The sequence below is a fragment of the Artemia sp. Qi Xiang Cuo genome, chromosome 8 (genome assembly GCF_049724085.1).
Source record: "Artemia sp. Qi Xiang Cuo chromosome 8, ASM4972408v1, whole genome shotgun sequence".
Taxonomy (NCBI): Eukaryota; Metazoa; Arthropoda; class Branchiopoda; order Anostraca; family Artemiidae; genus Artemia; species Artemia sp. Qi Xiang Cuo.
In genome coordinates, this window is record NC_142801.1 from 8,107,850 (window position 1) to 8,134,593 (window position 26,744).

The window sequence follows — 26,744 nt, forward strand, 5'->3', positions numbered from 1 at the left end:
TTTTGTTTTCTTCAACATCAACCTCAACATATCCTGAAAGTTTCCACTTAATATTCTAAGTTTGTCCTGAGATATTGCTAATACCCCCTTTTGGCAACATGAATGCACATATTGTGTTTTGGTTTAGTGTAAACTCCCCCAAAACACCCCTTGAAACTTTCACAGTAACACCATTAGCCTCAGTAGCAGCAGTAATCTTATTGGCAGCAGCAATATTTAGCCACAATATTTTAGCCATAGCAGTAGTTGTATTAGTAGCAGTAGCTGTAGTAGCAGTAGTAGAAGTAGTAGTAGTAGCAGTAGTAGTAGCATTAGTAGTGGTAATACTAGTAGTAGCAGTATTAGTAGTAGCAGTAATGGCAGTGGCAGTAGCAGTAGCAGCAGCAGTAGCAGTAGTAGTATTAATAGTAGCAGTAGTAGTAGTTGTAACCGCAGTGTGCATTTTGGTCAATAGATCTTCACCTTTATGTATTCTCTGAAAATTCAAACTCAGTACTCGAAGTCGTTCCTGAGGTAAGCCCTCTTGAAACTTCAGCTTAATATCCCTTGACAGCTTCACTTTGATACACTTAGCCTGTTTGAACACCATGGGTCAAACATACCACTTTCTCCTATTAAGAAATACTTTATACAAACAATGGGCAAGTCCCATGATTCACATCCCTTGCCCCAAGAGCAGAAGGGGGGAGTGTCTTCCCCAGCGGTGCCCCCCCCCCTTCTGCTTCCCAAGATTGATGTTTCAAAATTTTATCGGATACCTCTGAGGGATGAGGAGCGTGGAGGGTATTTGCCATCCATTTATTTTTAACTCTTAAAATGGATACCCCTTCAAAGTTTCTACGACAACTTTTTTCTTACGAAGTACGCTAGTGAAAAGAATAAATAAATAAATAATCACCAGAGCCCCTTTCACTCTTTACTTAGGCAGCGCTATTGTACTGTCTATAATTACAGGAATTCTATGGACAAAGTTTATTGTCATCTTCCGTTTTGGTCTAAGGGGAATAAAAAATAATTAGAGACCGCTAATTACAATAGGGTTTCGGAAGACACCCATTGTTTCATAGTTTCATTGTTTCATTGTTTCATTGTTTCATAGTTTCATTGTTTCATAGGCTGCTGTGAGCTGTTCGCGAGATATTGCTGGTACTTCCTTTTGACAAACGGCATACGCATAGTGTTTTTACTTCATTTAGTTCAACATACCCCTCAATATTTCCCGAAAACTTACCTCAATATCCTTACCGTTAGTAGAAGTGGAAGACTAGCATTAGAAATAGTAGTAGTATAGACATAGTGTTTTTTGTTTTCTTCAACATCAACCCCAACATATCCTGAAAGTTTCCACTTAATATTCTAAGTTTTTCCTGAGATATTGCTAATGCCCCCTTTTGGCAACATGAATGCACATATTGTGTTTTGGTTTAATGTAAACTCCCCCAAAACACCCCTTGAAACTTTCACAGTAACACCATTAGCCTCAGTAGCAGCAGTAATCTTATTGGCAGCAGCAATATTTAGCCACAATATTTTAGCCATAGCAGTAGTTGTATTAGTAGCAGTAGCTGTAGTAGCAGTAGTAGAAGTAGTAGTAGTAGCAGTAGTAGTAGCATTAGTAGTGGTAATACTAGTAGTAGCAGTATTAGTAGTAGCAGTAATGGCAGTGGCAGTAGTAGTAGCAGAAGTAATGATAGTAGCAGTAGTAGTAGCAGCAGCAGTAGCAGTAGTAGTATTAATAGTAGCAGTAGTAGTAGTTGTAACCGCAGTGTGCATTTTGCTCAATAGATCTTCACCTTTATGTATTCTCTGAAAATTCAAACTCAATACTCGAAGTCGTTCCTGAGGTAAGCCCTCTTGAAACCTCAGCTTAATATTCCCTGACAGCTTCACTTTGATACACTTAGCCTGTTTGAACACCATGGGTCAAACATACCACTTTCTCCTATTAAGAAATACTTTATACAAACAATGGACAAGTCCCATGATTCACAGCCCTTGCCCCAAGAGCAGAAGGGGGGAGTGTCTTCCCCAGAGTCCCCCACCTTCAGCTTCCCCAGATTGATGTTTCAAAATTTTTTTCGGATTCCTCTGAGGGATGAGGAGCGTGGAGGGTATTTGCCATCCATTTATTTTTAACTCTTAAAATGGATACCCCTTCGAAGTTTCTACGACAACTTTTTTCTTACGAAGTACGCCAGTGAAAAGAATAAATAAATAAATAATCACCAGAGCCCCTTTCACTCTTTACTTAGGCAGCGCTATTGTCACTCTGTACTGTCTATAATTACAGGAATTCTATGGACAAAGTTTATTGTCATCTTCCGTTTTGGGCTAAGGGGAATAAAAAATAATTAGAGACCGCTAATGACAATAGAGTTTCGGAAGACACCCATTGTTTCAATTTTAACAAAATTAGAGAGGAAACCTTTAATCAAGAAAAAATTTGATATTTCTTGGCTCATGCTTGTAAGAGCACGCGTACCAATTTACTCCAGGAGGAAGGGCGAAAGGATAAAAATAAAAAAAATTGCAAGAAGATTTTGCAGGAAACACAAAAATTATAAGGAAAATCTTCATATTTATAATCCGTCTCAGTTAATTATCAAGTATATCTTCAAAGAACTTAACGCAAATTAACTTACTCAAAGGTAAGCTGTGCAAACTCACCAATCAAAATTTTCAATCAGTTGTGGATGCTCTTCATAGTTTTCAACAAGCTCTTTCATTGCATACGTAACAGAAGCAGGGGATATCCACTCCCTAGCATGGATGCCTGCATCAATCCAAATTCCTGGCTTTGTCCGGGCTCCTTTCTTTGAAGAAACTTTAAGTACAAGAATTTTTCGTCCTTCACTGGATTTCCCTATATTTATTACTTCACAGATATCAGATTTATATCCAGCAAGATAATTCATGTATGCATAAATATCTTTAATGCGGTGAAAGCGCTCCCAGCTCATCCCGTGACCTGGAAAGAATTTGAAGAAAAGTTTGAACATACTAAGAAATACTTTCATAGGACTGAGGCCTTCTAAGAATTTAAACAAATCAACACAAATATATATAGATGTATATATATAAAGATATATACAAACCTGGTTGTAAATCAATAATCTGGGATATAAAATTATGCCGTTTAGATGCCAGTCCCGAAAAGGAAATCTATTTTAGGCAGTCGGATAATAAATTGAATAAATAATAAAAAACAAAGTCTGACACTAAAATACCTTACTTGACTTACACGACTTCAGTCCCATTCCTAATTTAAGGTCGTTTTGGGGACTTTTCTTTCTCAAGTTGTTTGATATGACTTCTATACGAACTTTTATCTTCCGCCAGGCAACCGAGGTAATGCAAGTTGAGTGATGAAAAATTGTCTTTCAATCTGTTTGGAGGGCGGTCTATATAGCAATAGCCGTATACATAGTCTTCCAATGATGTTATTCAGTGACAAATTTGTTCCATACGCTTGGTGGATCCCTGCTGCTACGTTGTTACAGTTTAATTCTTTCGGGGACGGTAATTTGACTCTGATACTTCGAAGAAATTTGGTCTAGGAGATCACTTCCATGGTAAGTGATTTCAGCTAGAGATCTATCATACAGTTTGTGGTAACGAACTGTAAATAAGGAGCGACCCGGCTCAATAGTAGCCGAAACTCTAAAGCACGAAATTTTGATACCAATAGAGACATCAAAAGAATCAATTTTTTATGCTGATTTCAAATATTTAAGCTTCATCAAGCTTATTCCTACCCATCAAAGGTTACGCGCCTGAGAGAATTTGCCTGATTTTTTAAAAAAGGGGGTAACACCCCTTAAGAGTCATAGAACCTAAACGAAAATCGCACCATCAGATTCACCGTATCAGAGAACCCTTCTGTAGAGGTTTTAAGCTCTTATGTGCAAAAATGCGGAATTTTGTATTTTTTGCCAGAAGAAAGATCACGGATGCGTGTTTATTTGTTGGGTTTTTTCTCTTTCTTTTCCCCAGGCAAGGCCGTATCCAGGGGGGAGGGTTACCTGGTTTGACCCCCCCCCCCCCCAAAAAAAAAAATTTTTACCGAGTCGAAAATTAGTCGAAAGTTAGTAAAATCTTAGTAAAAATTAGTAAAATTAGTCGAAAACCTAGTCGAAAATTAGTAACCCCCCCCCCCCGAACAAAAACCCTGGGTCCGCTCTTGTCCCCAGGGGTGGTCTTATCGAACCCCAGTAGTCCTAGAATATCGCGGGAGGGCTCATACGAACAAAAATTAAAAGTTCTAGTGCCATTTTTAGTGGCCAAAAAATAGAGGGCAAAGAGGTTCCCTCCCACGCTCATATTTTTCCCAAAGTCACCCGATCACAATTTTGAGATAGCCATTTTGTTCAACATCGTCGAAAAATATAATAACCATGCCTTTGAGGATGACTTAATCCCCCATAGTCCCCGGGGGAAGGGCTACAAGTTATGAACTTTGCCCAATGTTTACATATAGTTTGGGTTATTAGGAAGTATACAGACATTTTCAGGGCGGATTTTTTCTGGTACTGGGGGGGGGATCGGAGGTTATGTGGGAGGATCTTTCTACGGAGGAATTTTTTATGGAGGAAGGGACATTGCTATTAGGCACCGGATTTCCCAGCATTATTTAAAAAAAGATCAGAAATTAAATTAAAAAAAAGTTTTTCACCTGAAAGTAAGGAGCAACATCAAAACTTAAAAAAAACACAAATTATTACGTATATGATTGGGTTCACCCCCTAGTCAATACCTCGCTCTTTACGCTAAAGTTTTTTTAGTACTTTCATAAGAGCTATTTACTCTAATTAACGGCCTTTACGATTAAGGGGTCATTTTTAAAGAATTGGAATAAAATTTGAACTTTAGCGTAAAGAGCGAGGTATTGACTAGGGGGCAAACCCCCTAATATACGTATTAAAAATATATGAATATAGAAGTTCTTTACGTATATTTATTACTAATAAAAACGTTCGTAAATAAAATTAAACAACTTTCGAGAAAGCCATTTAACCAAAAAAAGTAAAATTAATATTCAAATTTTGTTTTAACTATTCATGTACGGTGAGCCAAAATCAAAACCTGGATTAATTCAAAAACGTTCAGAAATTAAATAAAAAAATACAAGTTTGTTTTTAACTGAAAGTAAGGAGCGACATTAAAACTTAAAACGAACAGAAATTATTCCGTATATGAAAGGGGCTGTCCCCTCCTCAACGCCTCGCTCTTTACGTTAAAGTTTGACTCTGTCTCACAACTTTATTTTTTTAAACAATAAAAACTGTAGCGTAAAGAGCCAGGCGTTGACGAGGGGACAGCCCCTTTCATATACGGAATAATTTCTGTTCATTTTAAGTTTTAGTGTCACTCCTTACTTTGAGTTAAAAAAAAACTTGTTCTTTTTATTTAGCTTTGATTCAAAGACGACAAATTGACACTGGCCATTTATTTTAAGATTCCAAGTTTAACAGGTATAAAACGGAAATAGGGATGATGAAAAAGTTTGATAGCCTCACTTTAATCGTAATTCCAGATCTTTTGTTTCTCTAGAAGGGCATTAGAGTTTTATATCAACTGACAAGGTAGGGTAAATTCCTTGACTGACTTCCCGCAGGAGGTTGCGCAATACTTTGGAGTCAAGTTCATGGTTGCTATACTTAGTAAAATGTTACTAAATTTACTAAAAACGGACCCAAATTAGTAAATTTAGGAAATCTACGTCAAATTTTGTAAATTTTCGAATTGTTTTTTAATTTAGTAAGTTTTTTCTTAGTAAATTTACCAGAAATATTAAAAAAATATGTTAAATTATTTTCATAATTTTATATGTTAAATTCTAAGTTTCATTCTGTTGAATAAAATTTGAACATTTTTCTCTGTCTGAATTTATATTTTTTATTCTATGGCTTCAGTTTCTGTCCCTCCCACCTCTTCATCGCCATCACTATATTGCGCGAAGCTTTGAAAACCTGAAGCGCGAACTCTTACCTGAATGTTTTTGGTTTATATTAATGACCTTTGTAGAGCTTCAAGTAATGTGTCTTGTTCTTTAGACCTTGATACTTACGGTACTAAAGGAATTCTATCATGTTTTGCTGATGATGCCCATTTTACTGTAGCTGCTAGAACTGAAAATGAGTTGATGACTATATTGAAACAAGGTATTTCTTCGATTCAAAGTGGATGCGAGTAAATAAATTGAAACTGAATCATAATAAGTCGAATTTTTTTATTTATGGTAGAATTACTGGACATTATCCATGGATTAATAGGATAGAAGTAGGGCACCATACTATTGTAAGATCTACTAGTACTATATACCTTGGCGTTATAATTGATGAAAGCCTAAGTTTTAAAGACCATGTTGCATTTGTTAGCAGCAAATTGTCTCGTAATATTGGTATTATGCGTAAACTTAGGTATCTTTTTCCGTGTGAAATTCTGAGAATGTTGTATTTTTCTATGGTTCCCATAGAAACCCATATCTCATTTACTGTTGTATGGTTTGGTCGAAAACATTCGTAATTCACCTCCATCCACTCTGTGTAACACAGAATATGGCAATTAGAGTTCTGTATGGTAATCAAATTGACCTATCTGTATCGGTGAGGCATCTTTACCGCGAGTATAAAATTCTACCACTGGCAGGAATATGTGTATTTTATAATGCTCTGTTTATGTTTAAATATTTAGCTTCGGAGTTACCATCATGTTTTTCAGGAATGTTTAGTCTTGCGTCTACTATTCACGATCATTTGACACGATCTTCTCAGTTGGTACGAAGACCAGCTATGGTCACGTCTAGGTCTATGTTTTCAATTCGCCATGTTGTTTCGTTTGTTTGGGAGAGTTTGCCAGAGGATTTGAGGAATGTTGGGGATTTGCAGGAATTTCGTAAGTTGCTAAAGAACCATTGTTTTGATGTGTATATTTTGAATGGATTATTCTATGCCACTTAAGTTATGTTTTTGAGGAGGGTTTAGTTGCAGCTGAATATGATTATAATTATTATAATTGTATTGGGTATTGTTTGGAGGTTCGTTGGTTTTCGGGTCCGGTAAGTTGAGCTCTAATTATGTTGTTTTTTTTTTATTTATTAGGAGGGTTTTCTCCCGCACAAGCATGCTTCAGGGAATCGATGATGTATATATATATTTTTTTTTAATAAACCCAATGTTACAAATGTGTGGAAGACTTTATTAGAGACCTAGCCAACTACAATGGTTTCGGTCCAAAACGGGTCAAGAAGTATGAACAATTTCAAGATTTTACGAATATTGCCAAACACAGGCTGCTGTCCATCAGTGCAACACAATGGTTGTCTCTAGAAGCAGCGGTTAACAGAATTTTAAAACAGTAGAGTGCCTTAGTCCTGTTACTGGGTGATAAAACTAACACCACTGACACTGATAAGGCTAGTCGTGAGAAGGCAGGGCCGATTTACCTTTTCACGAAAGATCCCTTCAGCAAAGTATTTCTATATTTTCTGTCTTTCACTCTGAAGGAAATCAATGTGCTTAATCTGGGGTTTCAGAGCAGATCTATTCGCGTTCACAGTATTCCGGGTAGCAACAGAGCTGCATTTACCTCTCTATTGAAGTGCTTTGTGAAGCCAGGTGTGATAAAAAGGGCTGCACAAGAGGAAGTTTTGAAACTCTCCCTGAAGGATCAGACATTCCAGAGTGTAGCTCTTCCTCAGAGTGAATTTAACCTCGGGCCGAACACAGAGTTTCATTTGTTACACTCGGAAGCTGAGAACAAAAATTCTAGCGATCATGCTAATTTTCGGCTGAAGCTTGGTGAATTCCATAAAAACTGCAGGTCATATTTTGTAGAGCTCTGCAGGCAGATCGCCAAGAAGTTCGACAGCGACGATGATACGCTCAAGAATCTCGATTGCATTGATCCTGCCTTTGCTTTGAGTGGTTCAGTCAAAAGACTCTTAAGCCTCAAGGTTCTATTTCCATATCTGCTGGGAAATGCTGATAGGAAAATAGAGGGGAAAAGAGACATATTTAATGTGTAGTGGTCAGAATTAGAGTCAAGGAAAGAGTTTGTGAAAAATAGACTTGGTTACATAACTGAACCTGATTTATTCTTGAAAAATTTACGTTCGGTGAAAAATGGTAGGGGGGGGGGGGACCGATGTTTGATGATTTTTGCGAATTAATGTTCCAGCTGTTCTGTCTCCCCAATTCGTGTGCTGAGCCAGAACAACAGTTCTCAGTTTTATCAAACATGAAGCCAAAGCTTCCGAATAGGCTAAAGAAAGAAACTAGTGCTGCGATGATGCATACGAAACAAATTGTGCGCAGAGAAAATAAAAATGGGGGACTAGTGACTTGGTCCATACCGCCAAAGTTAGTGTCAACAATCTCAAGGTGGATACCAAGAGAACCTTCTTTAACTGTTCAGGAAGAGGTTATAGGTTTTGTGGACACTGAAGAAAAGTTCACATTGTTTTTTTTTTCTTCTGATCGTTTGTTGGAGCACTTAAAAAGTTAACAACCTTGTTGAAACTCCGAATGTGGATGAAGGCTCGTCCAGGCATACAACTGGATGTAAAAGTGTCGACAACTTTTCCATTCGACGGTGGTTTGGTTACCTGAAAATAATTGCCACATTTGCTGCTATGCCCCTGTTTACATTACGTGTCTGGATGTGCCTATGTCATATCATCTGGAAGGTTGGAATTTTTTTCGTCTTTATGGAAACTACCCGAAGGGTTATGTCTTTTTTTTTTTTTTTTCCTGTGTTCAAAGATTTTCATACGTTAGCTAAGGTTGATTTGTTGTTGGTTCTAACAATTGATCTTGAGAAGATAATCATTTTAGTGAATAAAATTCCTGTAAGTATGGTAATCTCTAGGTAGAAAAACAAATAGTTTTATGTCGAAAGTTCATCATCAGAAAGAAGTGTTCGGCTCAGAACAATGCTAGAATCATCTGAAGTTTTGTCTTGACGGGAGTTTCTTGTTTGTCAGGCACCAAAAACTGCCAATAGCAGTAAACTGCAATCTACTTAGACAGTAAATTACTGTTTAATATACAGAGCTGCAAAAAGCAACAGAACGATCGATGCATTTGATATTCTTGAGTGCTTCATCGGTGCCAAGTCTGCATCCCGTAAGGAGATGGAAAGAAAAAGCCGCCAAGTACAGACAAGGCTTACTAGGTGGGGTGTCAGTCGCAATCCGTTTCCCGCAGTATCTTTTCTCCCAGTAAGGTAATGTAGGAGTGGTGAGAACAACTTTTGCCCTTTTGGACTCACTTCTTGCAGGCACAAAAGGACAACTGTTGTCCAACTCGTTCAAGTCTGAGAGAAGTGATTTGACTAATCCGGACAGTAGTTTACTGAGCGGTGACAATTCGCAGCAGGTGGCTGTTTCTTTTTCTCCGACTGTCGTGACCGACCCCCATGGAACGAAAGATGTCTAGTAACAGACTTATGAAGGAGTCATTAAAAAAGGAGACCTTTCAAGGTGGATATTACTTCTGTACTGTGCAAGCCCACTCCTACCCTCAACCAATCAGAAGTAGCTCCACACTTTTTAGGGAAAAGAAATATTTCGCTTCCCGTAATTCCAATGAATCGATGTTGTCAGCCTATGCAATGACATCTGTAGTTTTTTTCAAAAAAAAAATCGAGTGATAAGCGACAGCAGTAGGGTTATTTGAAGGAAAACAAAATTAAAGGGAAAAAGACAGAGAAAAGAGGAAAAGAGAAAAAAAGAAAACAAAATATTTGAAAATCCTATTGATTATCCTCTTATAGTAAAAATCGAGGCTTGATGGTGCACGATGGTGCTCCCAAAAAGTTTTTTCTAGCATTTAGTAAATCAGATGTGATTTATTAAATTTTCCTCTCAGATTTAGTGAATTCTTCCAGGCCAGGGTGGCAACACTGGTCAGGTTGCTATGAGCAGTGCATAGTTTTTGTTTTCGAAGTGTTAATAGTCAAAAACTGGTGATCGTGTTGGGAATATCTTCCTGAGATTGGACATCGAGGAGGGATCTGGTGATTAGGTTTATACCACAGGTGGAATGTTGTCGTTAATTGTATAAATGGATTAACGGATCATCCTTCTTTTAATCATCCCAGTAAACGAAAACATCGATCAAGAGGGCATAGGGTAAATAATAGAAAAAGTCAAATACATTTAAATATTTATTTGAGGGATTTGTGCCCGCTATTTGAGTCTAATGGTATGGGTAGTATAATAAAATGTTTAATTAAGATATCAAGAAATAATTTAATAAAATTATTTTGGATTATAAATAATAATACACCATGTAATTCAAAAATTAAACTAAATTTTGATACGAAGTGTATTTTAGCTAAAGCCAAATATATTTCAAAAAATAAAAAGTCTGATAAGACTGTTAATAAGTAGAAGAGACTATATTCATCGATAGATTTTAGAATTAGAAAAATAGAAGATATAAATTTACCTGGTATTTTAAACCAGCGTGATGTGAAACATGCCCTTCCTAGTAATTTGAATTATGAGAATTATCCGATTATAACCTCCTCGATGTCCAATCTCAGGAAGATATTCTCAACACGATCACCAGTTTTATATAAATAATAAAAAGTCTGATAAGACTGTTAATAAGTAGAAGAGACTATATTCATCGATAAATTTTAGAATTAGAAAAATAGAAGATATAAATTTACATGGAATTTTAAACCAGCGTGATGTGAAACATGCCCTTCCTAGTAATTTGAATTATGAGAATTATCCGATTATAACATATAAGTTCTAAAAACGATAGGACAAATGATTTTTAGTTATAATTTAATACGTGAGAAATTTGACAAAGATAGTAATTGGAAACCTGTTTATAATTGTGAACAATTTTTTTATCATTTGTAAATCCAACTTACAAACACATTATAACAGGTGATTTGGCAATGATAAAGCAACTGGCAATGAAATGGCAATGAAATGGCAATGATAAAGCAATTGGATCTTCAGAGTATAATGAAAATGGGTGCTAAATTCCGTCTTTCTAATCATCTAAAATCCTCAAATGTTCTTAGTGGGTTAAATAATAATTTGGATTTATTTATTGGTAAGTGGTGCAAAAAAGAGAAAATCAATAAAATAGCTTTTTGAATTGGAAAAATTTAATTATTACTAGAGTTAGAAATAAGATATACAATTATGCAAATGGTCTTAATAATGAGGCAGTTTTCTATTATGCTATAATAAAACAAGCAATTGCTAATATAACGAATGATTTTATAATTGTACCTATTGAAAAAGATAATAATAATTCTGCAATAATCTGTCAGAGGCTCTATTGTGATGTTTTATCAAAGGAGCTACGTACAACGAATACCTAAGAAAAGGTTCAAGATGAGAATAATAGTTTAATGGAAAGAATAGAATGTATACTTTAAAAGAAAATTTAAAATTAATGTTAATGATAAAAATTTTCCTTTCTTATATTGGAAGGCGAAATTTCATAAGAATCCCCCTAAGCCACGCTTTATTGCTGGTGCAACCAGATACCCAACCGAAATTGTGGCGACTGACCTGTCGTGTATTTTAGGGGAAATTAAAAATAAATTTAAGGTATATTGCTCGGGAATTAAAAAGTTTTTTAATTTTAATCCGTATTGGAGCGTTAATAATTCAATGTAAGTAATACATTCTCTGGCTTTAGTTTCAGCCAAAAGAGTGGACTCATTTGATTTTACTACATTATACACAAATCTACCAATTAATTTTAAGAAAGCTTTTCTTTTGTCTATTTTTTTTAAAATCGACTTTTATAATACGAAGGCTAGATGGACTAATTTCTTTAATAGTACTACTAGTTCAAGATGTTATAGCTTGGATATGATTTACAATTTACTAGAATTTATTCTATTTAATACGTTTATTGAATTTAATCGTAATCTGTATAAGCAAAGTATTTGAGTCCCTATGGGGGGTAATTCTAGTCCATTTATAGCGGACCCTTTTTTTATACAATTTAGAATATGATAAAAAGAACCCAAATTACTTGGGTTTATATATTACATGAAATAATCACTTTCAAATAATAAGATATTTATACGAGATTCTGGTGATAAATTGTGCATGGTTTCTAGAGATTTCGTATAAGATATACCCATCGGAGTTAAGTCGGGAACCTAGCGATGGGAAAGGCAATTATTACCATTTTCTAGATTTAGATATTAACGTTTCACATAATAATAAATTAGTTTTTAAAATATATAATAAAACGGATGATTTTAATTTTTAAATAGTTAATGTCCCATTCCTTAAAAATAATATACATTCAAACATCACATATTAAGCTTATTATTCGCAACTATTTATATATGCGAGAATTTGTACTAATTACATTGATTTTGAAAATAAAAGTCAAATAGGCTACTTAACCATAAATTAATCGTAAGAGGTTTTTCCGCCAATAAACTTGTTTGGCAATTAAAAAACTTAGTTTTCAGGATAATGAACTTTTAAATAAGTATAATAAAAGTTATCAAGAAATCTTGCATGATATTTTGATGTAATTTATTGGAGTTATTTTTTCTCTTCCCTATATTTTTTAATTTAGAGTATGTTTTGACACAAACAGGTGTTTAGTTACAGGGGGTAGGTTGAAATAAGATCTTAGCAGGTTTTGCAAGAAAGGGAATGGGCATTTTTTGACAGTTGGTTCTTATGCAAATATGGGAAGTAAATTGACCGAAGTGATATTCTTTCAGATTTGGGTAGATATTATTTTGAATCAGTTCAGGGTGATTGGTGGTGAAAGAAGCGTTGTTAAAATTTTGCAGGTATTTTTATAATTTTGGTTATTTTATTTTTTGTATATATTTCACAGGTGACACTACATAAGGGGATCCCATATGGTTCTATGGCAGGCGCACTCATTTGCCAGGGTCAGGAAATTTCAGCGCCGAAACCCATATTGGCAAGTGAGTTTTCCTCTGAGGAGCCCTGATGTGAGGTGATAACTTGGGGAATATTTTTTTATAGGCTTAAGGTGCTTTTGCTTGGTTTTGGACAACGACTTACATTTATTTATGTTGAATTTGCTCTATTTTGGAAATGATTTTTGGACCATTGGATTTACTGTTTTGTCCTAGGTGATTGGATGGATGAGTAAGGTGCAATCTTTTTGCTACATAAAAAGGACAGTAATAATTTTTTCCATGTAAATGTCTAATTCGTTCTGAATCCTCGAATCTATTTTCCGATCGGAAAAAAAACAAACAGACAAGCAGCTGTGGTCATTTTTCTCAAGAAAAGTTGCAAAAATGTAATAAATAAAAAATAATAAAATAAATAATAATAAAAAATAAATAAAATATTTTAAATAATAAAAAATAAAATAAACAATAATATAATAATAAATAAAAACCTTGTTCAAGTGCTCATTTATCTCAGTTACTAAATTAGGAAGACAGTTTTTTTTGCTTTTCTTAACCAAATAATTATCTGTAACATACTATATGATTTCAGGTTGGATCTAGTGCAGGTGAAGGAATCGTTAATTAAAATTTTTCGCTACAAACCCTAACCCTGATCCAGGTTTTGAACCTGATATGTTTATGGTAGTTAATGTTTTGTTTATGTTTATAGTAGTTAAAGAGGTCATACTGTTGACGGAAAAGGGATTGATTTTTGGATATGTTTTGGATTTTATTTGGTACGTCGATATGGTCTTATTTCTTGATATTTTAATGATTAAAAAGGTTAATAGTAACATTCAAGGCGGTCTACCGGATATTGGTAAATGTACCGGTCGTTGTTTTCTTTGCCGTTATTATTTTACCCCTCAGACTTTGGGACAAAGCACTTTATATAATAAATAAAACCCTTCTTAGTAATTTGAATTATAAGAATAATCCGATTATAACATAGAGGTTCTCAATTTCGATAGGACAAATGATATTTTATTATTATTTCATACTTAAGAAATTTTACTAGGATCGTAATTGGAAACCTGTTTGTAAGTGTGAGCAATTTTTATCATTTGTAAAACCAATTTACGAACACATTATGACAGATGATTTGGAAAAAATAAAACAACTGATCTTCAGAATATAATCAAAATGGGGGGGGGGGATGTCGTCTTTCTAATCATCAAAATCCCTCAAATGTTCTTAGTGTATTAAATATTGATTTATATTTATTTATCGGTAAGTGGTGCAAAAAACAGAAAACTAATAAAAACAGTTTTCAGAATTAGAAAAATTTAATTATTACTAGAGTTAGAGATAAGATATATGATAATGCAAATAATCTTAATAATGAGGTAATTTTGTATAATGCTAAGATAAAACAAGCGGTTGCTAATAAAAAAAACGATTTTGTGATTGTACCTATTGATAAAGCTAATAATAATTTTGCAATAATCTGTCAGAGGCTCTATTGTGATATTTTATGAAAGGAGCTACGCACAACGAATGCATATGAAATGGTTCAAGATTAGCATAATAGTTTAATGGAAAGTATAGAATATATACTTTCTTTAATCTAATATTAAAGTTAATCTAATGATAAAAATTTCAGGTTTTTATATTGGACGGCAAAATTTCATAGGAATCACCCTAAACCACAATTTATTGCTGGTGCTGCCAGATGCCCAACCAGAATTGCGGTGACTGACCGGTCTTGTATTTTAGGGGAAATTAGAAACAAGCTTAAGGCTAATTGATCGGGAATTAAAAAAAAAATAATTTTGACACATAATGGAGTCCAAGTAATAGATTCAGTGCAAATAATAGAATAATAGATGGAGTGCAAGTAATAGATAATTCATTGCAAGTAATAGATTCTCTGGCTATAGTTTCAGCCAAAAGAGTGGACTCATTTGATTTCACTACATTATATACATATCTTCCAATTAATTTAGTGTTTGGAAATTAAAAAAATACTATCAAAAAAGCTTTTGCTTTTGTCTGATTTGGTTTTGTTTCAAATTGACACTTATAATAACAATGTTAAAAGAACTAATTTCTTTAATAGTACTAATAGTTTCTTTTTAAGATGCTATATCTCAGATATGATTTACGATTTACTAGAATTTATTCTATTTAATATTCTTATAAAATTTAATGGTAATCTGTACAAGCAAAGTACTGTCGTCCCTATGGGGGATTAATGCTACTCCATTTATAGTGGACCTGTTTTAAGCCATTTAGAATTTGAGTTTATGATTGATAAAAAGAACCCAAGTGATATAAAATATTCACTTTCAAATAATAAAAGATATTTAGATGACCTTCTGGTGATAAATTGTGCAGAGTTCTCAGATATTTCGAATAATATTTACTCATCAGAATTAAGTCTAGAACCTAGCGATGGGAAAGACCATTATGACCATTTTCTAGATATATATATTAATGTTTCACATAATAATAAATTAGTTTTTAAAATATATAATAAAACAGATGATTTTAATTTTGAAATAGTTAATTTCCCATTCTTTAGTATTAATATACATTCAAATATCAGATATTCAGCTTCTTATTTCCAGCTATTTAGATATGCGAGAATTTGTACTAATAACATTGATTTAAAAGTAGAAGTCAAATACTTAGCCATAAATTAATCATAGGAGGATTTTCCGCCAATAAACTTGCTTGGCAATTTAAAAAACTTAATTTTAAGTATGATGAACTTTTAAATAAATATAAAAAAAGTTTTCAAGAAATTTTGAATGATATTTTTATGTAACTTGTTGGCGGTATTTTTTCTCTTCCCTATATTTTTCGAATTTAGAGTATGTTTCGACACAAGCAGGTGTTTAGTTACAGGAGGTAAGTTGAAATAACTTTTTAGAAGGTCTTTCATGAAATAGAATGGGTATTTTTTGACAGTTCGTTGTTAGTATATGGGAGGTAAATTGGAAAATAGCGACGAAGACCACACTGCCTTTCCAAAACAAACAACAAACGTACGAAGAACAAAAGGGAAATCTTTTTGTAAGACAGTGGAAATAATTTGAGTGAATATTTTGAATGAATATTTCAAATCAGAAATTTTTAGAAGTTTTTTAGATCACATTAATACATACGATAGAAATTTACAGTTTACTTTAGAAATCGAAATCGCAAATAAAATCCCATTCCTAGATGTGTTAGTTATTTGTACCTTCGATAAACTCAATTTTACTATTTATAGAAAACCAACACAAAATAATAGATATTTGCATTTTACATCAAACCACCCACCCCAAGTTAAAAGAGCAGTCGTAATATCCCTCGTCGATCGTGCCCTAAATATTTGTTCTGATTCCCACATCACAGCAGAATTAAACTTTATCACGTATATACGTTTTGGAAATGGGTAACCTATGTTATTTATTAATAGTGTAATTAACTGTAAACTGAAATGGCATTCCCGTAAAATTAATGATAGTTTACCAAGTGAGATGTCTGACAAGCCCTTAAACATAATTTACCTCCCCTATACCCCAAAAATCACTACAAATCTTAAAAAAGTTTGCACAAAAAATAATCTGCATGAAGTATTCACAAATAATTTTAAAATCATAAATTTTCAAAATTCTGGTAAAGATAAAACCCCAGTTACTCGTCAAAGACTGGTCTATCAAATACCATGCGATTGTGGCAAATATTATATAGGTAGAACACACCAGAATTTAGAAAAGCGCATACAACAACATAAAGATGATATTGTCAAAGCTCTAAATTCTAATATTTCCACTGTTTCATCTGATTCTGCATTAGGCAGTCATATTTTGAAAATCCTAACCACAATATACTTTTTGATGAATCTGCCCTTATTAGCAATGACCTAGGCATAAAACAGGTAGTCTGAGAAGCAATTTAAATCAGACTTAAGATTAATAATAATATTTCCTTAAATAGGGACTTAGGGAAATATACACTAAATGCTCTATACACAAGTTTAATTAAAAATGATCTTACAAAATATTTTAAAAAACCAATAGACATTAACACAGAACCGGTCACAAAAAGACCTTTGAGGTTAGCTGCCAAAAAGCCTGGATTAGCAATAAGAACGTGTTTTTAATTTATTTTTCTTTCATCTCATTGAATCGCCTTGGTTTTACCTTACTTTTTATCAGTCCTGGTTGAACTTCGCTGAAATAAGCATGCTGGGACTGCTTTGAAAATTTTTTTTACTTTTTTGGTTTTATTGGTCGCATGTTGTTGTGAGTCTTTTTTCTTTCATATATTTTTTTGTCTTGCTGAGGACGGCCCTTGGACATAGGGTCGAAATATTCATTCAAATTATTTCCACTGTCTTACAAAAAGATTTACCTTTTGTTCTTCGTACTTTTGTTGTTTGTTGAGGTAAATTGGCTGAAGTGATATTCTTTCTGATTTGGATAGGTATTATTTTGAATCACTTCTGGGTGAGTGGTGGTGAAAGAATCTTTGTTAAAGTCTTGCAGGTTTTTTTTATAATTTTGGTTATTTTATTTTATTAGATATTTCACAGGTGATACTACATAAGGGGATGCCATATGGTTTTATAGCAGGCACACTCATTTACCAGGGTCAGGATATTTAAGCACCGAAACCCGTATTGGCGAGTGAGTTTTCCTCTAAGGAGCCCTGATGTGAGGTGATTACTTTGGGAATATTAGTTTTTGTAGACTTAAGGTGGTTTTGCTTGGTTTTTTACAACGACTTACATTTATTAATGTTTAGTTTGCTCTATTTTGAATATGATTTTTTGGCTTTTGGATTGGATTTACTGTTTTGTCCTAGGTGATTGGTTGGTTGAGTAAGGTCTACACCTTGTTCAATTGTTAATTTATCTCAGTTAGTAAATTAGGAAGACAATTCTTTATTATTATTTATTTTTTTAGCCAAATAATTATGTGTAACATACTATATGATAGATACTGATGTTGAGTTCAAGATATTTTTTTGTGTTCTTACAGGCTATGAGAATATAATCAACCGTTGATCTACATGGTCAAAAGCCTGCTCGGTATTCTCGGATCGCTTATAAGAATGTCTCAGATACATCCTTGCATGAATCAAGTCATAATTCTAGTGGCAAGACTGTAAGGACTTATTTGTTGGTTGTTGCTGCAAACTAATTTCAAACCTTTCTCATGGAGAGGGCCTATATTGGCTTTGCAATATTTTCAGAAGAAAGATCTAATTCACAGGCAGCTGTGGTGATTCTATTGTGATGGTTGACAAGCATTAGTAGTAGTAGCAGTAATAATAATTTATCATCCAAAAACCACAGACAAAACCAATCGGTAGCACACCAAAAGTGTCGCTTGCAAGGTGCTCATAGTTGACTTTCAGAAGCTCCCACTTTATTCCTTGAGGGCCAACAGCTTTACTTGTCTTTGGTACAAGCAAACATCATTTTATGATGTTTGCTTCCATTTTGAAGCGAAGAAGGGATGGGAATGGGTCTGTAGTAACTAATGGGAAACTAGATGGCTCTGCTGGGTCAAAAAAAGAAGGGCAAATTCAGTTTATTTTCGAAGTGGTCTTTCGTTCTAGAGTGGATTTTATCTGTATATTATATCTGGCTGCCATGTTCGTCACGGAGGAATGGCGCCTTGGATTCCTTCCTTTTAGCTATTTCACTTACTCTTCTGTACAAGAAGCCACAGTTACATTTCTTGAAAGCCGTTTCGCACTACTCACATTTTTCTTAATAAAGGCACGGTGAAGACCTACTGCTTTATCTGCATTCCATTTGAGATACTTATATTGGTCTCTGTTTTCTCTGTCCTACATGTTGGCGAGGCTTTACTTTTTAAAGGGCAGTTGAATGATCTTGGCCGTAACCCATGACTCTTTTGAGCACCCAGTATGGAAACAGGGATATTCCAGACAATTCAGATGCTGCTAGTCACCAGGTTTTTAACATTACTCTCAACAGGGGGGAGAGACCTTGGCGTGAGCCCAGAAATCTTGTCGGATAGGGTAACATTGTAGGCTGCTTCGGGATCCCGAGGGGTCCCATTCTGTCCCTCAACAAATAATTATTTGACCGTTCTGACTATTTTGAACCAAATTAATATCTTAGGGACGTCAATCAGATGTCTTGGGTGTGAGGGTGGTGTCATAGACAGTGGGGTAGCAAAAAGTGTCTCGTTTGGATTGGATTGCATTCACTGCAATCACTTTTAACTCAAGCCAAAGAGATCGTACTTTCAATTTTCAAACAAATGAGCTCCCTCCGATTTTCTACGATAACCCCTTCTACATGAAGCTGTACAGTAGAAAAAACGGGTAAGTAACATACAGAAGGTCCATGGCTCTTCGCCCGGTCAGCGCCACAACTAGGTAGCTTCGAACAGCAAGGTATTCAATTTCAACCTTATTTCAATAAAACTAATCAAGTTAAAACGAAAAACAAAAGCTTTGTTAAGAAACACATAAATAAAAAATATGGATGCTAATTCTAATAAACTTATTTGTCTCTGCTGCACGATATAGGTAGAATTAAAGCCTTACTTTTTCTCACACTTAGCTTCTCTAGGTCAACCTCAATGGAAGCGTTTTCTTCTTCAATTGCTTTTCCCAGATCAGATATAACAACATCAATTGTGGCTCCACTACTATTTAGTTGATTCATAACACCATCTGCATGAAAAGGCGCCACTAGAAGGTCTGATGTATTGTCAACACCAGATCTGAATTTCCAAATTTCTACATCTACAATTGATCAGAGTCAGCATTAGAGTTAGTTCATATGATCCTAATCAGATGAAGGAAGTAAACCTATGTGTTAACGAAGTATATACCCCCACCCCCCTAATGTGCAAATATCTACCCACAATTGCATCTTGAATCCAAATATACCATCCATTTGCATCGCAAATTAACTTTACCCCACCCCCTAATATGCAAATATATACCCGGATTTGGATATGCTCAGGGGTGGGGTTGAAGTTCATTTATGACGCAAATGAATGTTATATATGGATTCAGGATGCAATTCTGGGTATATATTTGCACATTAGGAGAGTGGAGTATATACTTCGTTAATATATAGGGCAAAGAATTCTTCTTTATGTAAGAATCGTTTTGGTCTCAATTCTGGAGCATGGATAAATTTTAAACATCTGAAAATCAAATAAATTATGAGCGGGAGTCGTAAACCGTCCAGAGTCTATTCTCCAAACTAAGCCAGTGGTCTGATTTGAATATTAAATGTTTAAACTAATGAGAACTAGAATAAGTATATTTAGGAAACAGAGGAAATACTGGTTGAAATAATAAATCTGGCCTACTGACTTTAGACACCATCTATTTTCGGTTCTACTAAAAACCAGTCATTTGTTATCCCGACTCTTGTGCCTTGGGAATGAACCTCAGGGCAACAGTTTTCTAATATTTAGACCCAATCAGGCTTGCCAGCCCTAGTGATTTACCACTTTTTTCAGCAATTTTTTCTATTGCATAGTGTTTTTTCTGCTAGTGATTTAGTGTTTTTCCTGACTCTAGCGATTCTTAATGATATTAATTAAAAAGCTTTTTTCACAAAATAAGTTTTTCAAAGAAAATTAAAGAACTCCATTAAACCAAAAATTAGCAAAAATAAAATCTAATAATCTACCAAGCGTGAAACTACCACAAATCAGCATCGATAAATAAATGAAACCCAAAACAAACAGAAATTACAATAAATAACCGAGTCAAACTCAAAACGAGTAGAAATTAACATAAGTTGGGCTCAAAACCCCTATGCCTTCCCAAGGCGAGAACACAAATTGCACTTTACTGAAAAAAATATAAATGTTTTACTTTTATAACTTTAATAAATCAAATAATATTAATATTAAACTGACAATGCACATTCATTTGTATTTTTTTCAGTAAAGTGCAAATTAAATACGAACTGTCCTAAAACCAAGAATAAAAATAATACATTGTGCCAAAATCGTTCTTTACTTAGGCAGCGCTATTATGTTAGTGCTTAAAATCAAGCGAATAAATTATCTCGGAAGCTAATTATAGTTAAATTCATATTTTAGTGAAGTTTTTTTTTTACCGAAAGCCAAGAAAACTAAAACTATTCCGTTTGTTTTGTCTCAGAAACCATACTTAACCGAAAATGTTCACCAAATTTAACGGACACTGGATTGATAATGTTGTCTGCACCAATTTGCATGAAGTAATAGGCCTACTACCTAATTAGGAGGTGATCTTTAGAGCCGCTTTGTTATGGAACATTTTGATTTTATCGCCATTGATTAATATGTATTGATTGTTGTTTTATTTTTTCAGTATTATCCTTATAAAAGTAGAGTTGCGGCTTTGACATCTAGGGGTGAACCTTTTGAAAGTTTAATTAGAGAAGCTCTCTTTCCTCATTACATCAAATATTTGAATATTTTTTCTTTGTCCTGTTGTGCAAAAGCATGTTATTTGCAGAATTGATTTTTCTGATGCCTTTTAATCCGGCTGTGGATTTTTTTCGATATAAATAAAAACAAATTTTTGCTTAGAAGCGGTATGTGCTTAGGAGTGAGACAAACGTTAAAAAATTCATAAATTATACGGAGTTTTAGATTTTGGATGAAAAAACAAAAATTGCAACATATTAAATATTCAAAAATTCTGATTTTGATATAGGAAAATCTATTTTAGTATAAAAAAAAGTTCGTGATAACAAAGTGTAAGTAAAGAGCAACTCAGTCCAATAGTTCTCGAAACTCTAAAGCAAGGAATTTCAATATTAATTAATACGTCAAAAGAATTAGTGTTCTATACTAATCCAAATATATAAAATTCACTAAGTTTAACATTATTCATCAAAAGCAACAAACCTGAGAAAATTCGCCTGATTTTTTAAAGAGTGAAATATACCCTAAAAGTAAAGCGGTTTTAATCAAAGTTACACCAGAAGAGTCAGCATATCAGAAAATCCTACTATAAAGGTTTCACGTTCTTATAAAAAAAAAATGTGTAATTCTTTTTTTTTGGCCAGAAGAAACATCATGGATGTGTTTTTTCAAGGGATAACCGTATTAGAACTAAGGATCCTAGAAGATCGAGAAAGGGCTCATTCGAACGGAAATTAAAGGTTCTTGTACCTGACCAAATAGATTAGAGGGTATCCAACCCCCTCCTTATACCTCTTCTTCTCCAATTATATCTGATAAGACTTTTGAGATAACCATTCGATTCATCGTAACTGAAAGGTCCAATATCTATGCCTCAGGGGATGACATGACTTCCCACAGTCTCCGGGGAAAGGGCCGTACACTAATTCAGTTTGCCAATTGTTTCCATGTAGTATTTGTTATTGGAAAAAATAAAGAAATTTTTCGAGGGGCAATTTTTATTTTCCAAGTGGAGAATTTTCTGTGAGGAGGAAAGTTTCCGGCAGGAATTTTTTGGAATTCATATATGGAATTTTTTTTAGTTGTATTACCTTTTTTTTGGTTGCTCAATTTTAAACGTAAAAAGAATATTAAATTTTTGAGAATAAAATTTAAGCGGGAGAGAAATGTCTGAAGGCATTTTGCCGCGGTGAGGGTGGAATTTTCATTGGAGAAATTTTCTGCGGGTGGAACTTTTCAGGGGGTATTTTCCCCGGGAAGAACTCTCCAAGTATTTTAGGGGAAATTTGCACGGAGGGATATTTGTGGCATAATTTGAAACAAAAAAAATCAGAAATTAAACAAAAAACAATTTTTTTCAAATGAAAGTAGGGAGAATTTTCTAGGAAGAATTGGCCGAGGATTCAGCAAGGACTTAAATTTCCAGAGATAATTTTCTGCGTGGATTTTACGCGAGAGGAATTTTCCAGGTGAAATTCTCCACAGAGGTATAAAAATAGAGGCTTGAGATTGTTTTAAATCAACCAGAAATTAAATTACAAAGCAATTTTTTGTAACTGAAAGTAAGGAGCAACAATAATACATGAAATGAAGAGACATTATTCCGTTATTATGAGGAAGCTGCTTCCTCCTTAATCCCTTGCTCTTTCCACTAATGTTTGACTCTTTGTCTCAATTCATTAAAAATGACTCCTGAAAATTTAAGGGGCAATTTAATTGAAATAAGAAGCCTTTTTAAAACACTAAAAATCTTAGCGTAAAAAGCGAAAGATTGATGAGGGGGCAGCCCCTTTCCCTCTCGTATACGAATACAGTTAGTGTAAAATTGTAATGTTCCTCCTGATTGTCAGTGAAAAAAAAATTGTTTTTATTCAATACACCTTGGTGCTCTTTATTAATGCGTTCATTATTTGTGCCATTTTGCAACGTGGAAATGCTTACTTAGAAAATCTACCCTCCGAATTTTCAGGAGTGGCAATAAGTGGAGGGGTGGGAAAGGGGTGTGTGTGATAAATTACCAAGACCGTATCCAGGGGGGTTACCCGGTTTGAACCCCCCCCCTGAAATTTTTGACCGAGTCGAAAATAAGTCGAAAATTAGTAAAACCTAGGTAAAAATCAGTAAAATTAGTAGAAAACTGAGTCAAAAATTAGTACCCCCCCCCCCCAAAAGAAATTCTTATCAATGTAACATTTTTATTAGTTAGCACCACTAATACATGTAGTTTTTATTGATAGACGTGCACAATGGCGTCCATTCACGAAATTTTGTTGGGTGTAGGCCAAAGGCTTTGTCACAATCTAGAAAAGGAGGATTATCATTTTTCAAAGAAAATACATAAGAAAATTCAAATCCTAGCAGGTGTCTTAGCAATTATGATACCTCAACTAGAGTAAACCGTCTAGCGCTAAACGGAAAGCAGGTCGTCCTCGTCTGAGGTGGGGAGATGTCATAAATAAAGATTTAAAGGAAATGGGAACTTCCTGGGAGGGTATAAAGAGGAAAGCTTTGAATAGATTGGGATGGAGGAGGAGCGTTCTTAGCTGTTTTGGCATCAGGCGGCTTGGTGCTGCGGTGAGCCATTAGTTCTTATTATTTAGATGTAAAAAGAAAATAGATTCTGATTTGTGGGAAAATAACGGATAATAAGTAAGTCTTCTGGATATACCACTCCTGAGCCCAGAGCTTCTCCTAGGGTTGGTGGTGCCCGTGGAAAAATGAATTAAAGCTTCCCCCCTCCCTGATGACACCAATATAAGCAAAGAAGCTGAATCAAAGTGGAAATTTGATCAAAGCGGGCATCCCCCAACCGTATCCACTCCAGCCATGGTGCCCGGGGAAATTGCCACGTCCCCTCCACTCTTAGAGTGGCACCGCATAAACTTCTGTAGGGTAGTTTAATGTCAGTTATTGTAAGTTTATTAAACTTAGTGATGGTTAAGCTAAATAAAGCCATGGAAGTAATCTTCAAGTATCCCCACTTCAAAAAAAGGAAACCCATATTACAAAGTAACTGTAGCCTATACCTATTAACCTTCAAAATGGAATAATAAGAACATTGGAAAGGCTTATAGATAAGAGATAAGTAGTAATCTAGGTGCTGATTTCAAGCGTACATTCACGCCTACAATAATATACAGTGTGGTTTCACGTGGACATTGCAAAAAGCGACCAATCCTTTACCTATAAAGTGGCCAAACACGTTTTGAGAGTATAGTCAAGGTTGTATAACACAACCAGACTGTTTTTTTGTTATTGATATCAACTGTACAAGAATATGCAGCGTAGCTTCACGTGCACATTTTAAAAAAATCTGGCAACCTATAAAGTGGTCCAACATGTTTTGAGAGTATAGTCGAGATTATATATAACAACCAGAGGGGTTTTGAGGCAACGTCCGTTTTATCGGCCAATCAGAGACAGCGGAGGTTGCTCAATATATGGTAAGTTGATTGGGGATAGGGTTCAAATAAAACAGAGTGATTTACATTCGTCCTTGAGATTTTGTATATAATGGCCATGCATTACGATTAAATTTCCATAATGTTTTAACATACCATGGATAATACACTAAATATTATTGACGTTGAAGCTATGCCTACTTCGATTTATAATGTGAGTACAGCTTAGTAAATTTCTTAATTTATTTACAAATAGAATAATTTTACAATCTCTCCAGTAAATTCAAATTTCAGGGGGTATAGTCCTCCCCCCAACAATACAAACCCTACAATAGGATGATTATAGTCGCTAGAAAACGCAAAATACCCACTATTTTCTATTATGTAAACCTAATCCCCCCTCCCCTTCTCTGTTTACGAGTTTAATTCATTAGAAATAGTTCTTTTCTTTCGAAATTTTCTTTCTCCCATTATCAAAAATCTTTTTCCGGTCTAAAACCACCTGGGTTTATAATTACAAAAAGGGTCATTTTTGGAACCAGACTTCAAACGTTTCTTATCTGAATTATGAAAACAAAAGGTAGGTGATTAAGACAGGCTTTGTGTAATTCTAGCTAGAAACTCAGAATTGATATACAGTCAAATTGTATTCAAGATATTTTCTCGGAAAGAAATTTAAGTTTTACATTGATTTTGGATATCTATGGATATTCATTGAGTTATATCATTAAGGAAGTTGCTAATTAAAGAATAGTAGATTAAACTCAGAAGTGATATACAGCCAAATCGTATTCAAAATATTTTCTTGGGAAGAAATTTAAGTTGTGTATTAAATTGGATTTTAGCTCGCATTTAACAAACTTAGTCGTAGTTAGTTGAAAGTGTGCATAAATATCTTCATTTTTAGTCTAATTGCGTGGCTACTGAAGGAACAATGAGCATTTTTTTCTGTTTTTTTTTGCTTTCGCAAGAAAATAGCTCGCCTTTAACGAACTTAACGAACTTTAACGGAGGCAAGTATTTAGTTTGAATAATGCTAGGAGGAATTGAGTTTTGTGAGTGGGGTGAAAAAAATGGTGCTTATTCCATATCCTGGTAAACATACGACTAGAAATGCTTCAGCATAAATAGGGTATTGCGTCTTTCTGAACTTTTTGGGGAGGGGGGGGGAGTGGGTGGCGTGGAGGCAAGTATTTAGTTTAAATAATGCTATGAGGATTTGAGTTTTGTGGGTGGGGTGAAAAATGGTACTTATTCAATATCTTGGTAAAGATACGAGTAGAAATGATTCAGCACAAATAGGGTATTGCTCCTTTCTGAACTGTCGGGGGGGGGGGTGGGGTGGTGGCAAGTATTTAGTTTAAAAAAATGCTAGGAGGATTTGAGTTTTGAGGGTGGGGTCAAAAATGAACATGGTTTTTCATCTTTATAAAATAATGGTTATTTCACATTAAAGATAAACCTTTTTTCTATAGATTAATGAAATAGAAGCGCCATCTTCATTGGGACATGAAACATCAACTTTTAGTGGAGCTGAACCAATCCTAGCACTACCAGAGGAGTTTAGAGATGAACCTACATTAGTTCTAGACAATATGGAATGGCATAGGGGTTTTCCAAATGATTGTTTTGGGGACATGGTCAGCCTAGATGATTTAACTTGTGACATTGACATGGTGGAGGACCCGGAATGGACAGATAGATTTATGCGAGAGCATTTCGGCGATGTTAGTAGTGCATCTGAACCAGGTTCTCATAAAGAAGTTCCGTCACAGGACAATACAGGCTGGCTTGATCAGCTATTCCCAAACACCCTGGAATATATACTAACAGGCCTAGAGGACTTCATGCCATCTCCATCCATTGCAATTGAACAGACTGGAGGCGGTGCTATTGACAATTCTATGTCACCCCCCCCCCCCATTCTGGTTAATGATACAACTAGTAGTACTAGTAGTAATAAGGATACAACAACATCACAAGCACCCCCTCTTCCAGATTTTTTTCTTTCCAACTCTGCCTTGCACCACATAATGGTCTACAGCGCCAAATT

At 34.6% G+C, this 26,744-nt stretch overlaps 1 protein-coding gene across 4 annotated transcripts in view; it reads right to left on the bottom strand.

The window, feature by feature from the left end:
* LOC148949127 (carboxypeptidase B-like) overlaps positions 1 to 26,744 on the bottom strand; it is a 111,813-nt gene that overhangs the window by 27,364 nt on the left and 57,705 nt on the right. For 3 of the 4 annotated variants that reach the window (XM_089092834.1, XM_089092833.1, XM_089092831.1), the window contains exons 2-3: positions 19,456 to 19,656; positions 2,668 to 2,968 (exon numbers count right to left, since the gene is read on the bottom strand). In XM_089092834.1, the coding sequence (XP_088948960.1) occupies positions 2,668 to 2,968; positions 19,456 to 19,576 (422 nt within the window). In that variant the 5' untranslated portion in view covers positions 19,577 to 19,656. The remainder of the gene's footprint in view (positions 1 to 2,667; positions 2,969 to 19,455; positions 19,657 to 26,744) is intronic. The other variant, XM_089092832.1, reaches the window with a different exon arrangement.